This window comes from Pogonomyrmex barbatus, unplaced genomic scaffold (assembly GCF_055798465.1).
Source record: "Pogonomyrmex barbatus isolate J1 unplaced genomic scaffold, ASM5579846v1 scaffold15, whole genome shotgun sequence".
In the NCBI taxonomy this organism is placed as follows: Eukaryota; Metazoa; Arthropoda; class Insecta; order Hymenoptera; family Formicidae; genus Pogonomyrmex; species Pogonomyrmex barbatus.
In genome coordinates, this window is record NW_028297111.1 from 7,296,207 (window position 1) to 7,316,454 (window position 20,248).

Below are 20,248 nucleotides of genomic sequence, written 5' to 3' on the forward strand. Positions count from 1 at the left end.
TAATTTACTTGTATAATTAATATTTATATTTATTCATATATAAAGAAATAAAAAAGAAAAGAGCATTAAAAAGTAATAAATTTGGTATATATAAAAAATTAAGTATTTAGAAAAAATAAGAATATATACATATACTAGAATGATCTAGTAGTTTGATATAATAGTTCTCGATACTTACGTTTATAACCAAATTCTATGTGTGATGTCCTTATTTTTTAATGTTTGGAAAAAAATCAGATATTCATTATACAGTAAATATGTAAAATCTATTTAACAAAATAGCTAATTAAAAAGAGAGCAAGGGACTTTTATGGCTACCCGATATATTAGTAATAATTCGTGTGTAGTATTTATATATATATATATATATATATATATATATATATATATATATACATAATTGCTTTTTAATAAAAATAATGTAACGCACATCTCGGTAGATTTGTTAGCTTAAAAAAAGCACGCAAGTATATAAATAAAAATTACATGTATACTGTACATATATAATCAATTACAGATTGACATCTGTACCTATGTTACACCCGTAATTAGGACAAAATCAAAGAAAACTTATGTAAGAAATATATAAATATATATATTGAAGATACATGGGTGATCATAAGACTTGATCTAAATTTGGCTAATGTGTATATAATTAATAATATATTTTTCTATATTAATCAATTAATAAATCAACTATGTTTATTGTACTGAGGTTTAAGATGTCAAAAGATGTGTGCGCTATACATGAGATATAATTAATAAAATCATATAAGGATAACTTAATATATAGTTTGTCTTGCATTATTTTATTTGAAAAAATAGAAAAAAATCTTTTATTAATACGCACTTTATTAGATAACATGATTATTAAAGCTATTATATATTATATCATAAAAATTGATATTTGTAAATCAATTTTCAATTTCAAAAGTAAATTATGACTTCTTTTAAATTATCTTCTTTTATCAATCGTAATCTCATAATTTAATTTACTCCTTTTACACGATTCTCTGTCTATAAAAATGTTTTATTCATAATTGTATTGAGAATTGTAATAGTGTCGTAAGGAAAGATGTAACAGAAATATCAAAATTTCTTTCTGAAAATCATTTGCTCTAATTCTGCAAGCTTACTTTAACACTCTCCATAAATTTAATAAAAATCAGGTACATACTTGCTATCGCTAAATACAATTTTTTATATACTAAGATATAATTTTGTTCTTTATATTAACATGATAACATTAAGTTTAAAATAATTATCTAATCGAGAATCGTTGCTCATTTACAAAATAATTGCAGAAAAATAATACTTTTTATTCATGCTCGCTATGCTCAAATAAATATGTATAAATATCGTTCAGATTTATCTCTATTCTAATCTATTAAATCAAAACAACGAATGTATAATAGATTATTTGAACAAAACTTATGTATGTGTACACTATCGCTCAAATATTATAGTATCTTGTAGTTTTTAAATAAAAACAATTCTTTATACAATCATATTTTATACAAAATATGGTTTATTTACATTATTTGACTAGATCTTAAAGTTAAAACAAAAATTTCTTTAATAAATTATTCTTGTATTTATAAGAAGCGCATATTTTTTATCTAAAAATTACAGGATAATCCATATTTGAGTGGTAGTATAGAAATTACCCAAAGAACATTAAGGATGTTCTAAGATATCTTAAAGACATCTTTGAGATATCTTTTAAACAAGCATGTTGCTTGAATATATATTACATACTACTCTTTGAAAAAGTTTACTTTCTCCATAGCTTGTGAAATTTATTATTATATTCTTAATTTGTTTGCTTAATTACTGTTTTTCTATACATCAGATTTTTCATAAATTGATGTATTTCTCAATAATATTTAGAGAACATCTAAAGAACATCTCATGAGCATTCATATTATGGAAATTGCCTCAAAAACAGAATTCTAACAAGTATATCACAATGCTTCAGTCTTCGCTATAATGTACGTCTCGTTCGTTCAATATTTTTTTTCTTGAGACTGAGGCACAAGTAGTATTCTCAGTTACGTTAGTAGAGTGAAGAAGAGAGAAAAGTGTAAATATCATGAGTCTCTATCTTATAATGTACATTTTTGTCCAATATATAGTTTAATATTCGTCTCGCTTATCTTCGTCGAATATGTCAAGAATCATAATTAAGCTCATACCACACGTTAAGTGATTATTATGAATTGACTTTCATATTTTATATCTATTCTGTAACAAATTATTTAAATACGAAAGAAATTTGCATTAATTTCTTGTATACGGAATACGTATTGTATACATTTTATATGTAAATAGTAACATCTCAAATGTAAAATCCAAAAGACATAAAATATCCTAAATGTCTTTTTGATTTATTATTTGAGATAAATTTTATAAGATTTTCTTTTGGACTTGAATCGTTTGTCATACTTAAAATACGTATCCTACTCTGAATGGCGTGGCAAAGAACGCCCTCGTCATTCGTCAGGGTTTCTCATCTCTTGAAATTCGTCTGGCGCGTAGCCTCACACATCGAGGACACTCAAGTTTATCAGAGCTGTGCTTGCAATCCATGTGAAAGCATGCACCACACTTTTCACATCGGATCACTTTTGACAAATCCCATGGGAATATGACATCCTTGGAATAGCACAACTCACATACAAATCCTCTGGCCTGACATAACTAGAAAAAAAAACATAAATAGTATAACGCCGCGTAACAATTAATTAAATTATCGTATTTAAAAATAAATAATTTTTGGAAATAAAAAATGACTTTTCTAAGCTCATTGGCCTTATTAAACATTATTATGCATATCTCTATGTATATATCTAAAACTTATACTTGAGAGAAAGAATTTGGCAGGCCCTTGCAATATTAATATAATATCGTTTGTGGGATTAAATCTTTTAAATTCGATTAAAAATTAAAATACAAATAATTCGTGAATCATATACTTGATTAAATGCAATACCTCGCAATCTACAACGTGCGCGCAACAAATTTGAACGAGCTCCTGCAATTTAACAAACAACACGCCAAGCTTGACGTTTATTAAATCTTGAATTGAGTATACATGTGGATCATTTATGATATAATTTGGCTCTTTCTTCAGTACGTCTTGAAGACTAAAACATTGCAGAAAACATTGCAGATAAATGTCATTGAGCTGCTTCACAACATGGCATCACAAGAAAAAACTCTGAGATAATTACCTAACTGCGAACCGGCACATGAATAAGAAGTCCTTTAGGAAGAATAACTTTGTGCGCAAAATTCTTGTTTTGTCCAACTGTTTTATTCGTCTGTACAATAATGGGTTCAAGTCATTCACTTGGAACAGTGGGTCCGACATCATCTGATCTAGCAATCTGTATGAGAAGTTTGACACAGGATATCTGCGGAAAATCAAGAATATCGAGATGCTCTAATTTTGATAAAATTTCTAAGATCTCTTAAAAATTTTTACCGATTGAAATCCCATTTCGATAGAATTTTTCCTGGTATAAACGCCACTTGATTCGTGTGACAGCCCGTGCAGAAGTATCGACCCAAATATTCACAGTACCGAAATCGGTTGGCATATTTTATAGCAACCTTCATACCGCAACCTGCACACCTATAATTCTGCTTCGCTATTAGCATCCGTCTTCTGAAAAAATAATCGGAATATTGGATATACAGAAACATTTTTAAGCTATCACAGAAAGAAAGATTATAGATGTTTACAAGAAAAAAAGAAGAGACATATCTTTGTAATCATTTGTAATAAAAGGCTGCAAAATCCAGTAGGCAGATTGCATAATGATATATATATATATATATATATATATATATATATATATATATATATATATTTATAATTCTATAAAGTATTTTGTAGAATTGATCGATATAACATACAAATAATATTCTTCATATGTTTGAGTCCAGAAGATTGACAATAAAGACAAAGAAATTTAAGAAATAAAAATAACAAAAATTAAAAAAAATTATTAAATAAATAATTATTTGTCCTTCCTTGCACTTACACCGGTGGTGGATGAGGTGTAAAAATAATTTGCGGACGTGGCGGGGCCCATTCGACGGTTCCTCTCAACGGAATCGTTCGCGTGTCTTCGACCTCAATCTCATCGGGACTGACCGGCCAGCTCTTTGGCATCGGTAGTAACCGTTGTGGGGCATCCTTCTCCGAGACCAGCCATTGCAACTCGCTTGCCCTTGGCAACTGCTTCTCGCTGAAGCGACTGATGAGAGAGAGAGCCACTCCTTCAGCGGACATGCTGCTCTCGCTTATCTTGGCGTCCGTAATCCTTGTTGCTCGCAATTCTGCATCCGACGGAAACAACGACGCGGACCTGCCGCCGTTCCTCAACCTTCGCTCGTCGTCCAACTCGGAGTCCTCCGTGAAGGATTCGCTATCTGAAGGGCTACTCGAGGACGTGGACAACGGGCTGACGCTTTGATCGGTGGTCGTGGTCGTGTCGGTCCTACCGTCGCTCAACAGATCGCCGCGGCTCCAGCCTCTACTACGACATTTTTCCACCTGGCGTTGACGGCGTCGCAGCCGGATGCGCTGTTTCAATCGGTTGATTTCCTCGTCACTCTCGTCATCGACCGCGTCGTCCAGCAGACGCCGCTGCAATCGATTGCATTTGACCTGCTCGATAGCAGCGATCATTGCCTCGCAGACGCTGAAGTGCGCATTTTCGCGATCTAACTCAGCGTCGTGGGCGCGCGAGAATCGCACCGAAGCTAAAAAGCTAGTCAGACTCTGTCCCTCGACCGGACGCGGAAAGTAACCGGTCGACATTGGCTGCACGCTGCTACCACCATCCTCCATGAAACTCTTTCGTGGCGTACGAATGTCCTTTTGACCTTCTACTTCCGTACTCCACGAACCCGTGAATTCAGGGGCCGAACTCACCAAGAAGGATGTTTTCTTACGCGTCGTCCATTGGTCCAGCATCTTTAAATTCATCTCCACCGATTCCGTGATCGCAATCGGCCGCGTTTCCTCAACAATATTCTTGGTATTCTCGTGAACGCTCGAGAAAATCTCCGGATTTTCGGAGACCTTTTTATTCTGACTATGTCTAGTTTTCGTTCGATTTCTCATCTTTCTGATTGATGTCTTGGGCTTCGCTACAAGCTTATCCGTATTGGAATCAACGGGTTGTTTCGAATCCGAATAATTGATATTGATGATTTCCGCTAATTCAATAGTACGAGGACGACCATTACTAACAATGTTGTTGCTGTTTTCTTGTATCGTTGGCGAAATGATGTCTGAATTTTGATTCTTGACCAAAACAGGTAGACTGTTCCACGTTTTTAGAGGCATATCGTCGATCTTGGAATCCTTTTGTGCATCTTTATCAGTAATAACGTGTGTGGATTTTGACATTTGACTTTCAGCACCGTCTGTATCATGCGGCACAGACTGCGTTGACAGTTTTAACTGATCCAATTGACATTTAGTAAGAATGCTTATGCTCTTCTCTAGCCCAAAGAGGCGATTAGCACCAGAAAAATTTACTGGATATGAAGATGAGCGACGATGCCGTTTAGGGCTTGCTTTGGGAGATATCCATGATGGCAAAAACTGTAAAAATATACAAAAAGAATAAATTAATTTATTAAAACTTATATCCTTATATTGTATTTAAATTAAGCAAATTTCCAAAGTTCACAATTTAATGATTATCAATTTTGCGAAGATTAAATTCTAAAATTTTTTATTTTAATACAGAAAAATTAATCAAGAGTCAAAGAAAATTCATAACTATGTATATCAGTTTTACATGTAAAATTTATTATTTTTATTATGCAGAACAAAAAACTATCGTCATAATACTACTTACTAAGCAAGGATCAATTTCTGCAAGCAGCTCGGGCTGATTCCTCTCAACTGCTCTTAAATACAAAAGCGTCGCTTCCGCCAAGTTCTCTTGACAAAGAAATGCCCACGATTCCAGACAAGAAAGCAAATGTTCCTTATCTGAGAGAAGCCATGATAGCTTATGTGATAGAGAATGGCCCTCTAAACTATAAAATATCAAGTGACTTTAGTTGTCTATTATGATAAGAAAACTTCTTTAGATATAAACGCATTCAAAAATATATTGTAATATATTGTATAAATATATTGTGTATTATAAAATAAATTACATCATATTTACTAAAATATATTTACTAAAATTTTACCTTTTGTATAACCATAACATATCCTTCTTGGATGTTATTCTAGCTGGTAAATTGCACAAATAATCCTCATTCTCTGACAATATTGGTGATGTTGCTAAGGATGGTTGAAGCCAATTCAATCCTTGAATGAATATCCAACAGTCTGGTTCACCCTTGTAAAATTTTTTTACAACATAAGATTTATATGGCAAAATTCTTCTTTCAGAGAATGCAACACAAATTTTATCTACAGTTATCGTAACCTCTTTTATCATCCTTGTAAATTAAAATCTGATTCTTTAATCCTCTATAATTCCAATTTTTGTGCTTGAAAAAATTTATATATAACTAGTAATATATAATAGTAATATATAACTAGTAAATATTATTTTTGAAATATAATTTATAATTCTCAATTTTTTCTCAATATATTTTATTATAAAAACCAAATTCTTGACCTATGGGACAGGCCATACAAAGCCTTACAAGAGCTATTTTCTTGAAATTTATTAGAGAACGACAAAGAAATTTTTTCTAAATTTTTAGGATTCATTGAGACCTCATATAATATATAAGAACAGATTTTTTAGCCAAATGTCAAATTTTCAAAGAACTAATCGTTCATTTTTTAAACTTTATATTTTTTGATATATTGATATTTTGATTCTCTAAAAAAATTATTGTAAAGTCATATTTAAAAATTATTGATTTAAAAGTTATTTTATATTTTATTCTGATATATTTTGACATTTATTATGAAATATCTCATAAAAAAATAAACATAAAATATCTCATATAAGTATTTTCATTATAGAGAATTAACAACTAATATGCTTAAAATTAATTAGCAATATCAACAATTAACAACAGATATAATTTATAAAAAGTTGATTTAATAATAATAAATCGAAGACAGTATTTTCAATGAAAACTTCAAAAAAGGGTGACAAACTCAACTAACATTGGGATCAAATATGCGACAACCATGCTTGAATATCCTCTCCATCACATTGTGTAGTCGGTTCAGGCCACCATAAACGTTCCATACATTGGGTATCCCATCAACTAACAGACCCTCCACAGTAGATCGAAGACTGCAGAGAAGCTGCCACTGCTCCTTGCTATGAATATTTTCCGACATCCCTACTGATTGCAAAAAACCAATCAATATTTTTCATCTATCTTCTACATACAATTTTTTTAAAATTCTCACCTGATCGTGATCATTTATGATCAAAGAGCAAGGAAAAAAAGCAACTCTCTTTCAAGGACACAGCCTCTAGGCGGATGTCAATGAAGTTCTGCTTCTTACTCCTCTGTTTTGCGAGAAACGTGATTTTTGTTAACGAATAAATACATCTTGATTGCGCGATAAAAAACTCAGAACAGAATGATCGACACTGTCAGGCCGTTCGATTTCGCTTCAAGTGAAAAGCGAAAGGTGCTGTTACGTTAGCTCCTATCACGAGAGTGATCGCTCTGTCATGTTCACTTTCGCAGTGCGTTTCCAACTCGCATGCACTTCGATGCTACAGTGAATTACGCATTTCCGTGCGACAGTTGCCTCCGTCGACGTAATTCGACGACGACGACGACGACGACGATGCGCGACGAGCCAGCAACGATCGGGCAACTCCCGCCGTATTTGATCACGAATAATCCCGATGAGCCCGGATGAGCCATCGCGCGGTCCAGAATCGTCGTTTACGCTCGTAACTACAGGTAACTATAGGCAACTATACGTAACTATATATTTGGGTTAAGTCACGGAAAGTTCATTGCCTTTAGACAGTAGATTCGATGATGAGTCTCGAATCGCAACTGCAACTCAGTCGGGTCGGTAACTGTGTTATCGATGTAAATAATAATAATAATAATAATAATAAAAACGTAATTTTAAATGAAGATTAAATATTACGTAATAGATATATGTATTACAGAAATTAAGAAATTAAGAAACAATAAATTAAGAAATTAATATTATATTATGGACACACAGTAACTCAGTAGTCTCCATGAGTCCATTGACATAGATGATAACAAAAAAAAAAAAAAAAAGAAAAATATAATTTTAAATAAAAATTATCAAATATATAGTTAACATGAATCAGTTATTAAGCAATAAGTGTATATAGTTAACTGTCTAAATTCGGAGTTATGTAAACTATATTAAATTTTTTTTCAAGAGTGTCGTTTTTAGCAGTGCTTTATCGATGCCAAAAAAAATATTATCATCTTTCATATTATTGACCTTTTCTCCTGGATTAAGCTATATATAAACAGAAACATTTTTTACAAGAAATATTTTGATTAAAAAATTTTATTGTTTTATAAAAAGAATATAATGTAATATGTAACCTATTTTTTGTAACATTCATTTTCTATAAAATATTAAATGTTCAATTTTCATCTATTTTTTTCAAGGAATTTAAATCTTATCACGTAATTTGTTTTATTCTATATATATATAGATTACAGAAATTGAAAAAAAAATCAACATAAAATATGTTTTATATTTTATTTTAAAATATTTTGATATTAATATTATAAAATCCCGATTAATATTAATATAATATCTCGAATATAATATCTCTCTAATATTATAATACCTTGAAAATGTTTATTCGTAAATAATTTTATTTTAATATTTTTTTATAGAATAATGAATTCTTATATGCAACTCTATATTCCAAATTGTATATTTTTCTTTATTTGATATGAATAAAAAATGATATTATAATGATTATAATCGTCCTTCATGTGACGATGCATTATTTCTCAACATTTAGCATAATTTAATGACGACAAAATAGTACATATAACTCATCTTACACTTCTACACGTTCAGTTACCTAAACATCATCAGAAGGCTGACCTTAATGATATTCATAGCTCTTACATAATAAGAAATGATGAGATAATAACACTCAAATCAGTTGTACCCAGGAATAACGGTTTAATCAACACTTGATAATATAATAAGTTCATTGATTAAATTCCATGTTTTGACAGAAAAGAATACATCATAAGATAAAAAATTTTTCGACATTTATATATATATATTACATAAGAAAAATGGAAAAAGAAAAATAAAAATTTTTAAGAATGCTTTTTGACTATTTTATAATAAAAAAAAATTAAGCATTTTTTTTATTATTATTCTTATTACACAGTGAAAATATTATTTTAAATATTTTATATAATATATATAAAAAATGCTTTGTTATATTTGCGAGAATTTATTAAATAAAATGAAATCGATAAAAATATAATTAAATGCAATTTTTATAATTATTCATGCAAGTTTATACACGATTATGCAATTTTATACACGAACTTGCATTGATTTTTTTTTTTTCATATATAAACACGTTATTATTTATTAGCACTTATTTGCTAAGCAACAAACAAAACGAATTCCGTATTTGTTCAGCATTCGCCATGATACGCAAGCTACATGAATAATGTCGACGAAGTTAATAAGTCAAGGATCAAAGTCCGCAAGCCAATATTTTACGTACGTATGAGTGTGCGCGCGCAACAATATTCGAGACTATCGATACTCAAGACTTTAATTTAATTAGTAAGTAATTATCAGTGAAAAAGCAACAAGTGCCGGAACAAGTCTATTAATATAATATTTACATGTAACAAATAAAAAAAAAAAAATAAATCTTTGATTTAATATCATGAACGAAAGAATAATTTCTACGTGTACCTGTGAAATATTTGTATTTATCATGATGGTACGTTACAATAATTACAATAATTACAAAATTATGTTAAAAGGCCGAATGTCACATTGCAAAAAGTCTGCTATTTTAAAAATACCGACAGAAAAAGAAAAAGAACGATTCGTTTACACACACACACACACACACACACACACACACACACACACACACACACACACACACACACACACATTTTATTTAAAGAAAATCCATCTGAATTTATTAAAGAAATCCCATTTAAAGAAATAAGGAAAAATTATTGTGCAGATACAATTTATTATAAACTTATATAATTATTATTTTTAAAATGTAGACAGACAGAATTTTAAAAATTGTGACCGTCACGATTCCTCGCTCGACTTTATCTCGATAGTCTCGAACGATCACCCCCCACCCTCACCGCGCGCTCCCTCCCTCCCCCCACTCCTCAGTCTATCTCGCCGCAGAAGGAACACGCAACGATACCGTTTCGCCCGCAGCCAGGGCGACACGACGGAAAGTGTCGTTTGTACGCGGTGTCGAGTGCGTGATTTGCGACTTTTGTTCTCTCATATGGGAGTGAGTGTCCGTCCGATACAAGTCAACTGAAATTATGGCAAGCTGCAGGCTGTTCGGCGCCCTGGCGCGCTGTTCTCGCTCCAACTCGAATTTCGTTTTAAAATGCACAGGTGATTACGTGTTATCGTCCCCCCAGAAAGTGTGTTCAGATAAAAACGATGGAGTGAAAAAAAATATGTTACTGTGAAATGATTTGCACATTTTTCTGGCTTGATCCTGACGTTCGAGCACCGTCCGAGGAGTGTAGAACGTGTGAGATCAAGCATCAAAAGCCCGAAGAGAGAACGTTGAACGAAATCTCCAGTCGGCAACAATCATGCATGTCCGAGATCGCAACCGGCAATGGCGTACGACTTTATGTCGACTCCCCAAGGACTAGGTTCTTCAAAATTTCTGCTTGATAACTGGAGCAGCATTTAATTGACCGATCAGAATTAAGAAATCTTTGTTCTGAAATCTTGTTTCTTTTTGCTCCCGATTGCTCCCAATTAAATGCTACTCCATCCATCGAGTAGAATTTTAGGAATTAGCTCAGGCGGATTATTTGTGAAGCTTAAAAACAAATTTAGCAATCTTTTTGCCCTTCTTTTTGATGTTGAATCGATAAGTAAATGGCTGCATTCGGAGAGCGCGCTATTAGCACCATCGCATCATTTTATCTTTATCGTTTATTAGATGTAAATTAAGGATAGAATGAATGTATGCGATAGTACTAGCGCGATCCTCCGAACGTGGAGCTGATATGTCACCGGGGACATTAGACAAAGTGCCGATAGGTGTGCCGGTTGCGTTGACCTTTGCTCTCACAGGTATCGGAGGGAGATGACGATAAGGTCGATTAGCGCTAACTTCGGATTGTCGTGATCGATGACTGGCACCGGCGACTGAAAGTTACGTTATTTTGAGGAATACTTCGTTATATTTTTGCACTAGGGACACGAGCGAATGTTGCGCGATCATGCCGTTACTTCGAAAGTCCAAAGTACAAAATGTTCGCGAGTAATAAGTTCGAGTGAGTCGTTCGATGCTCGAAAGCTCGATTGTTCGAACTCTCGTTCTGAGATTCTAATCGAAACAATTGTAAACAAAAATTATCGGTTTTTGTTTTCTCCTTTTGCACAAGATTGCAGAAGATTAGGTAGTTTACAAATTAAATAACTAAAATTGTAAATTTTTAATCGATGTCTATTTAATTTAAATATAACTTTTAACCAAATTATTTTTTTTATTACAAATTATTAGTTTTTTTTGCTCAGGCAACTCTTAACTTAACTGAATTCTTTTTCTAGACTATTAAATTTAACGTAACTTAATGAAAGAAATAAACTAATAGGGTTTTCGTTTGTAGTGAATTTTAATCTAGGTTATGCCATCATAGTGCACTTTCTGCACTTAAAGCGAGACGGATATAGGATGCGAGCGTTGAAGAAAGGAAGAACGCGCGTAAAAAGAAACAAGTGCAGAAAGTGCATTATGACATTAAATCTGATCAAGAGTTAAGGTCATTACACGTGAAAAAATTTTAATCGTAATCGTAAGATCGATAAGCAAATTGACCAATCAGAATCAATTATTCTCCTTACAGTCTAAAAATTAAATCGATTGTAGTTGGTCAATTCGCTTACGACCTTATGATTACCATTAAAATTTTTTCACGTGCAATGGCCTTCACTATAATCGAAAATGCTATAACTTGCTTAATCCTGATATGTTTGTCTAACTTCATTTTATTATTTTACACGGATTCAGATTCGAATTAATGTGACAGATTTAAAAATGACATAGGTTTATAATTTGAACTTTTGATCGTTTGATCGTCGGAAAATTCCAATAACATTTCAAATCAGATAAAAGCAGATAAAAATAAATTGATGAAAGTGTAAATAATGATTGTAATAAGTATAGATAATGAAAAGATTAGATGAATTATTTTTTCAATGTTCCGTTTTGCACTTTGAGATTAAAGAAATACGAATTTAAAATACAATTAGAAGAAAATGTATAGAATATATATAAAGAAATGCAATTAAAAACAAAATATAAGATTTGTTTTAAAAAAATATCAAACTATTAAAATTAGGAATTAAAAGATCATGAATCAAACTTAAGAAATTTAAAAATTGTAAATTTAACATAAAATGAACTGTTAAAGATGTGTATTATTATTTAATGAAGTACGTGTAGATTATTTTATATATATATATATATATATATATCTACATTCTTATAAATAAATAAATATATATATTAATGAACATATTGATATTGAGAATATATGAAACTTTATCATAATGCAAATAATGTAAATTATCTCTCAGAATGAAAAAATACATGTAATTATTATAATGTATTTTATGTTAAATATCAGTAAAATTACTATGTAAAATTACTATGTAAATTACTATGTAAAGTTATCATGTAAGATTATCATGGAAAATGTTCATTTTTAAATAAAAATAGAAAATGTTTTATTAATGGAATGAATTTTATTTTTTTATTATAATATTTTTTATTATATGAAGTTATCTTTCGTTATATTTCATATAATGAAAAACAATTTATTAATATGAAAAGTGTACTGCTGTATTTCTGCATGTATAAGCAGACTGTTACATTTATGTTAGAAACTTATATTTTTATAATGTATTAATATTTATGTTTTATATTCTTTTTTTATATTTCTAGGTTTGCAATTCACAAGAACACTAGCAACAGAGGCAAATAGGAAACATTTTAAATGCAAAACTGTAGGCGATGTAGCAGTCATCACCATGGATTCACCAAATGTCAAAGTAATATATAACAGTATAAGTAGTATATAATTTTGTGTGTGTGTGTGTGTGTGTGTGTGTGTGTGTGTGTGTGTGTGTGTGTGTGTGTACACATATACCTATAATTAAATATTAAATTATTTTTAAAAAAGAAAACCAAAATTAATAATTTTACTCTTGATATAGATGAACACTTTGAACAAAGAAGTGATGACAGAGATAGAAGGATTGCTCAATGAAATTCAATCAAATCCTCTTGTAAACTCAATAGTTCTTATTAGTGGAAAGCCAGACAATTTCATAGCTGGTGCAGATATTAATATGTTAAAAGCTATTCCTGATGCAGAAACTGGTTATCAATTGACAAAGGAAGGTCATAAAATTCTTGATGCGATAGCAAATAGTAAAAAACCGATTGTTGCTGCTATTCATGGTCAATGTCTGGGTGGAGGATTGGAGGTAACATATTTCTAACAAAAATAAATTAGTATCTATAATTGGAATAGAGAAATAAATGGAAATCAAAGGGATGGAATAATTCAATTGATTATTTTATGTAGATCGCGTTGGCATGCCAATATAGACTCGCTGTTAATAATAAGAAAACTAAGTTAGGAGTACCGGAAGTAAAACTCGGACTTCTTCCTGGTGGTGGTGGTACTCAACGCTTGCCTAAATTGGTCCCCCTTACTACCGCTCTGGATATGATGCTCACGGGTAAAAATGTTATGCCTGACAAAGCGAAGAAAATTGGACTAGTGGATATCGTGGTGAATCGTCTTGGACCAGGAATTGGAACGCCCGAAGAAAAGTAAAAATAGCGCATTTGCGTTATATAAATATTTAAGCAACAATTAATTTGTTTATTTGCAATGATTTGTATTTCTCACATGTGTATTTATAAATTCTTCAGTAAATATTTGTTTTTTTTTCATATATGATAATTACATATATAATCTTATTTACTTAATTGTATATGTTTTTATAAAGTAAAATTTTATACTGTGTATCAAAACTATATCACATACTTTAAAATTAAATTGCGTTGTTTTAGCACGTTGCGATACCTAGAGGAAACCGCGATAAAAACCGCGCAAGATCTCGCAAACGGAAGATTGAAGATTGAGCGAGGTCCGAAGTCTCTAATGGACAAGATAATGCAACAGATTCTGTCCATTAACTTCGTCAAGGATCAGGTGTTTAAAAAAGCAAAAGCACAAGTAATGAAAATGACGAATGGCTTGTATCCAGCTCCCCTTAAAATCCTAGAGGTAGTGAGAGTTGGTCTAGATAAGGGTCCTGCCGCTGGATTCGACGCCGAGGCCAGAGGATTCGGTTATCTGGCGAATACACCAGAGTGTAAAGGTCTTACCAATCTGTTCTTCGGCATGACGACGTGTAAGAAAAATCGTTTCGGTCCACCCAAGAGTGCAGTTAAGTATGTCTTTCAAAAAATCTTCAAGCAGGATCGATCGAAATAATTATCAATATTATTTTATTACAATTTAATGTGCGTAGAAAAATTGCTGTACTTGGTGCTGGTTTGATGGGCGCGGGTATCGTCCAGGTTAGTATCGACAAAGGCTATGATGTCATCATGAAGGATACTAACGAGGCTGGACTGTATCGCGGTGTGAACCAGATTCAAAAGGGCTTGAATGGTGCTGTGAAACGTAAACGAATCTCTAGGTTAGCATCTCTGCTATAAAACCAAGCTGCAAATAGAAAGGCATCTTAATAGAAGTTTTTTTGTATAGTATCGAAAAGGACAAATACTTGTCTCATCTCGACGCGACGTTAAGTTATGATTCCTTCAAGGACGCAGACATAGTGATCGAGGCTGTCTTTGAGGATATCGCCATCAAACACAAGGTTTTAAAGGAAATCGAAGCCATAGTACCGAATCATTGCGTCATTGCGACCAATACGTCCGCTATTCCTATCACGAAGATCGCTGCCGGTAGCAGCCGTCCTGACAAAGTATAGCCTAATCTTAATATTTTGATTTTGAGTTATAATAATATTTAATTATATTAAATAATGTTAATATTTTAATGCAACATTTGAAAATATAAAAATATATAATTAGTTTGATTAAATTAATTTATAATTAAGAAAAATATGTGCAACATAATTTTTTTAATTATGATAGTCACATCATAAATAAACGATAAGCACTTTTGAAGGCATAACTTTTCATAGGTAATCGGTATGCACTACTTCTCTCCTGTCGACAAAATGGAACTGTTAGAAATTATAACACACAAAGGAACGTCCGAGGAGACGATCAAGACCGCTGTAGATGTCGGTCTGAAACAGGGCAAGATCGTTATCACAGTTGGTGATTGTCCCGGATTCTATACCTCTAGAATACTTTCTACCATGTTATCAGAAGCAATTAGGCTAATGCAGGTAATTAAATAAATATTTAATAAATTTTTAATATTAAAAAACTTTAATATTAAAAAACAAAAAATTAAATAAAAGGCTATGGAGAATGTGGCGCAATTAAAAGTGCACAAATTATCAGTATAAAATATAATTTATAATATTTAAAATATGATCTAACGAAACATAATTTACATTTTTATATAATAAATATTTCGGTTTTGTTTTGAGTCGTTCTCACCGTTACATAAATATTAAAAATCAACAATACGTAATCACTCTTGGGATTGCATTAACATGCAGGTGAACTACTATACTAATGATTATTTACAGACGTTACAATGTAAATAATACATTTTTATTAAGCATCTAAATTTTGAAATTGATAAAATTATGATTATTAGAGTGACTAATCGATTGAATTTATGTACTATCACAGTCATGTTGGCGTTGTTTCAATCCCAAACTACGAATATATATATATATATATATATATATATATATACGATGCAATCTGTTAAACAGGAAGGCGTAGAGCCGAAGCATCTGGATAAACTAACAAAAACATTTGGTTTCCCTGTTGGCCCAGCTACTTTGTCTGATGAAGTCGGTATTGATGTAGGTGCTCATATCAGTGTCGATCTTCAAAAAGCTTATGGCGAGCGCTTTAAAGGTGGAGACGTGAATATTCTCGCCGACATGGTTAAAGCTGGTTTCCTCGGTAAAGTTTTTTTTTTTTTTATAAAGAAAACTTTTAAAGAATGCAATAAATTATCTATTTTGCAATTGATTATTTTGCTCCTTGGGGATACAAAAATTTATTAATTTATTAATAATAATAGAAATAATAAAATACCAACGATAAAATATAAAAATGGCAAGACGTGCTAACTTTAGATTTTGTACATGAATTTCAGGACGTAAATCCGGCAAAGGTATATTCATATATGAAACTGGTTCCAAAAATAGAGACGTAAATGTTGGCGCACTGGATATTCTGAAGAAATATAAGCTTGAGCCTAAGGGTAGTACATCCGATGAAGACCGCCAAATGAGGTTGGTCTCGCGATTCGTCAACGAAGCAGTGCTGTGCTTAGAGGAAAATATTTTAGCTAATCCCGTAAGTGCACTTTATGTTTATCTGATCCCTATAACAAATTATACGATAAATAATAACGATGATAAAGCTTGAGTTAGATAATAATGTTCTAGATTTTTATTAACAAAATTCAATTGTATGGATAATATTCTATATCAGAATTCTATTAAAAAAGAAAAAAAAAGAGTATTATTCGAGAAATAACAATGAGCAAATCATCAATTTTAAGAAAAATCTCGTTGTCATTTAGTGAATTATGAGAAAATAATTTAAATATCTGTACACATATAAGCACAATTTTTAAACAAAAATTAGAACAAAAGTCTTTTGTTCTAATTATATTTTTCTTGTTTATGACATTTTATTTTATGAAATTACAGCAATTTATAATTTGCATTTTAAATATGGATTAAGATCATTTTTTATTATTTTCAAAAACAATTATTTAATAATTATTTAAGAAGACAAAGACGAAATATTTTTCTTATTCCTAGTTGAATCAATTATTTATATCTTTTTTATTGTTCTTTGTTATTTATTCATTATTTATATTTTAGTTGGAGGGTGATGTTGGAGCTGTCTTTGGCTTAGGTTTTCCACCATTCACGGGTGGTCCATTCCGTTGGTTGGATGTATACGGTACCCATCGACTCGTTAAGAAGATGGAAGAGTTTCAGAGTCACTACGGCGAAACTTATAAACCATGCCAATTGTTACGCGATATGGCAGCAGATTCTACGCGAAAATTCTATCCGAATTAAAAATTCGATAGACATACATTATCAGCATCTCTCCATGTTAATCCGAGAATTGTATTATATTTGTTCAGGCTCAGAAAGCACCTCGAAATAGGTGCATAGCTTAGCTCTTTGTCATTCTACAATTGAATTTGAAGTTCGCATTTATTATATCTCGTATATACTAATTAGAAAGTTATTTTAAGTTGATAATATTTTTTAATCATCAAAAAGCACTTGGACATTAACATCTTTCTAAAGAACATTATCACATAAAATTTATTAAAGATTTAATAATGCCTTAAAAATGAAAACATCTTTTAGACGAATGTTGTTTCAATTTGTTTTTAGCTAATATAAAATACATGAGTAGTGTCTAGGAATCTACATATATGTTACTTAATCATAATATTTTTGTTTATGTGCCAATCCCATACGTAGGATTTTTCAGATCTAATCGAATATTTTTCATTCTGATAAAAATGTAAATGAACTTTTTTTTATCAGAATGATACATATCTGACTATAATATATGACATTACATAAAAATAATATTAATTAAATATTATTACATAAAATTAATTAATATTAAAACTGATTCTCTCGGAAAAGAAAAAAATTTTCAAGAATATTAATGATTCAAAATATTCACAGAGTTTTATAAACTTGTATGTTTATAATTTTATTAAATTTAATAATATTAATTTCTTAATAATATGATTCTTATTTCATATTTTTTTTTGAGGAAAGAGTATATGATCAGATGAAAACATATATAGCTTTGATTGTACTTAGTACAACTTTATTCATACGAGATACAATAATACGGCGCGATTTCACGTGTGCAGGTCAAATGAGAGGGGTGCTAACGTGTGTGCCACGAATAATGTGCCGTGGCTCTTGCGACTTCTAGAATATTATATATATTTTTGGACTCGGAATTTACACGACTCGCCCAACGACTTCCCGCGAACGCATTGTAGATAGATTCCTGCATTTATTAATTTCGAGAGTTTTATATGCCGCAATATTTGATACTCTTACATACATCTTTATAGTACTCGTTGTAAATTAGGCGAATCCATATGTAACAATTATACATGTATTTTTGCGAAATAAAGAGTTTCTATATTAAGCATATTTTTCATTCCGTCCGAGCGATTTTTTTTTTTTTATCACTTTTTGACCGAATCTCATCTAATTATTTTTTTATTTTAAGCTAGTTATTAAATATAAAAAGTTTTTTTTTAATATTCTTCAATATTATTTATAATTTATTTTTTTGAAATTTTGTACACTGATTTGTAATCCTTATTGATTCGAAATGTTTTCGAAATATGTCATATATTTCATACATACGCAAAAAATTATTGTTTAGTGCGTAACGATCGATAATTGTCTTGATTTTATTTAAAAAAAAAACTAATAAACCAGTCTGTATGTACCAGTAATTAATTAATATTACCCATCAGAATTGTATATACAGACGCAATATAGGAATGGAAATATTTAGCTTGATGCAACAATCGTGAGAGGTTGCACTCTTGTTTGTATCGATATCATTTTTTTAGTCGAATACGGAGCAACGTTGCATGAATAGATATTGAATAGGTATTTTACCTTCATGTTAAGTTCCTCATTATTTCCAAATTATTTCTAAATAATTTTTGCAATTCTTTGCGCAAATAAGAAGACATCGTAACCCGTGTTTTCGGAAAACCACATGAATAATGTCTTGAATCATGCACGTATCCCCCTCCCCTCCACACATAATTTATTTAATGAAATTAATTAAATATTCACTAAATAAATTTCCTTTGCTATATTTATAATTTTACACATAATTATAAAGTAAGAAAATATAGATGTTATTAAAAAATATATACATATTTATGTATGTATAATATATTTAGCAATATATAATATGTAAAAAAGCAATATGTAAAAAAATATCGTAATTATAAAGTAAGAAAATATAGGTGTTATTAAAAAATGTATACATATTTATGTATGTATAATATATTTAGCAAAATATGTAATTATTTAAAAATATGTAATTATTTTTTTAAGAATAACTATATATTTTTTAAATATATCAATTAATTCATTACGTTTCATAAAAGGTTAAAGGAATAAAAAATTAATAAAAATTAAAGAAAATCGAAAAATGAATATTTTTATAAGTTATTTCGTTTACCAAATACATGAATAAATTATAAAATATTTCACAAACATCATTCAATTTTCAGTTATTTTATATCTTTTGCAATATTTCCAAAATTAATTTATATAAAAAAATTAAGGTTCCTGCTAACTTACTATAATTATTTTGAATTATAACGTCAAAAACGGGAAAACATGAAAATTTTTGTAAAACACATTAAAATAATGTTTTTTAATAAAATAAGATTTATAATTTCAATCGATGAAATAAATTTACAAAATATTGATTTGTAAAATATTGAGAACTCTTCTTTCGTCTTGTTAATCAATAAATAATCATATATCTATAGAATTGAATTGTGACTTTGTTTTTAATTAAGTAATACAATTCATTTCTCGATGTGATTATTTATTAATTATTATTTATTAATAACCGAAGCAAAAGAAGAGTTTTTTTTTTGGATATATTTTACAAGTCTATTCTATCGAGTGCAAACGTTATTTTATCGAAAAACGTTTTCATTTTAATTTTTATTTTGCAAGAATTTCGTATTTTTTCGTTTCTGATGTCATAATTCAAAATGATTACATTAA

The 20,248-nt window shown here is 30.4% G+C and overlaps 2 protein-coding genes across 4 annotated transcripts; one reads left to right on the forward strand and one right to left on the reverse strand.

Annotated features, from left to right (window-relative positions):
- Nucleotides 1-1,132: 1,132 nt before the first annotated feature.
- Rubicon (run domain Beclin-1-interacting and cysteine-rich domain-containing protein rubicon) lies at nucleotides 1,133-7,662 on the reverse strand. Of its 2 annotated transcripts, none has more exons than XM_089073745.1 (9): nucleotides 7,418-7,662; nucleotides 7,166-7,347; nucleotides 6,226-6,377; nucleotides 5,883-6,066; nucleotides 4,050-5,623; nucleotides 3,488-3,670; nucleotides 3,234-3,416; nucleotides 2,993-3,146; nucleotides 1,133-2,700 (listed from the first exon to the last, which is right to left on the reverse strand). In XM_089073745.1, the coding sequence occupies exons 2-9, from the start codon at nucleotides 7,343-7,345 to the stop codon at nucleotides 2,500-2,502; spliced, it is 2,811 nt and encodes a 936-aa protein (XP_088929871.1). In that variant the 5' UTR covers nucleotides 7,346-7,347; nucleotides 7,418-7,662; the 3' UTR covers nucleotides 1,133-2,499. The 2 variants fall into 2 exon arrangements, with proteins under 2 accessions (XP_088929871.1, XP_088929870.1); XM_089073744.1 differs by having other exon boundaries at nucleotides 7,166-7,350.
- Nucleotides 7,663-7,786: 124 nt separating this feature from the next.
- On the forward strand, nucleotides 7,787-18,626 carry Mtpalpha (monolysocardiolipin acyltransferase Mtpalpha). 2 transcript variants are annotated; one of them, XM_089073747.1, is made up of 11 exons: nucleotides 7,787-7,926; nucleotides 13,182-13,288; nucleotides 13,454-13,726; nucleotides 13,828-14,078; nucleotides 14,322-14,705; nucleotides 14,786-14,956; nucleotides 15,025-15,247; nucleotides 15,470-15,679; nucleotides 16,181-16,376; nucleotides 16,573-16,775; nucleotides 17,312-18,626. In XM_089073747.1, the coding sequence occupies exons 1-11, from the start codon at nucleotides 7,869-7,871 to the stop codon at nucleotides 17,513-17,515; spliced, it is 2,280 nt and encodes a 759-aa protein (XP_088929873.1). In that variant the 5' UTR covers nucleotides 7,787-7,868; the 3' UTR covers nucleotides 17,516-18,626. The 2 variants fall into 2 exon arrangements, with proteins under 2 accessions (XP_088929873.1, XP_088929872.1); XM_089073746.1 differs by lacking the exon at nucleotides 7,787-7,926 and adding an exon at nucleotides 10,367-10,606.
- Nucleotides 18,627-20,248: the final 1,622 nt, after the last annotated feature.

Excerpts from the sequence above, each read along its gene's own strand:
- Rubicon (XM_089073745.1), bottom strand. The coding sequence starts at position 7,345 with ATGTCGGAAAATATTCATAGCAAGGAGCAGTGGCAGCTTCTCTGCAGT. Across the intron at positions 3,671-4,049 it reads ACACCTCATCCACCACCGGT|AAGACGGATGCTAATAGCGA; the intron begins GTAAGTGCAAGG and ends TTATTTTTTCAG. Across the intron at positions 2,701-2,992 it reads CGCACGTTGTAGATTGCGAG|TTATGTCAGGCCAGAGGATT; the intron begins GTATTGCATTTA and ends TTTTTTTTCTAG.
- Mtpalpha (XM_089073746.1), top strand. The coding sequence starts at position 10,531 with ATGGCAAGCTGCAGGCTGTTCGGCGCCCTGGCGCGCTGTTCTCGCTCC. Across the intron at positions 10,607-13,181 it reads TTTCGTTTTAAAATGCACAG|GTTTGCAATTCACAAGAACA; the intron begins GTGATTACGTGT and ends TTATATTTCTAG. Across the intron at positions 13,727-13,827 it reads GTCTGGGTGGAGGATTGGAG|ATCGCGTTGGCATGCCAATA; the intron begins GTAACATATTTC and ends TATTTTATGTAG.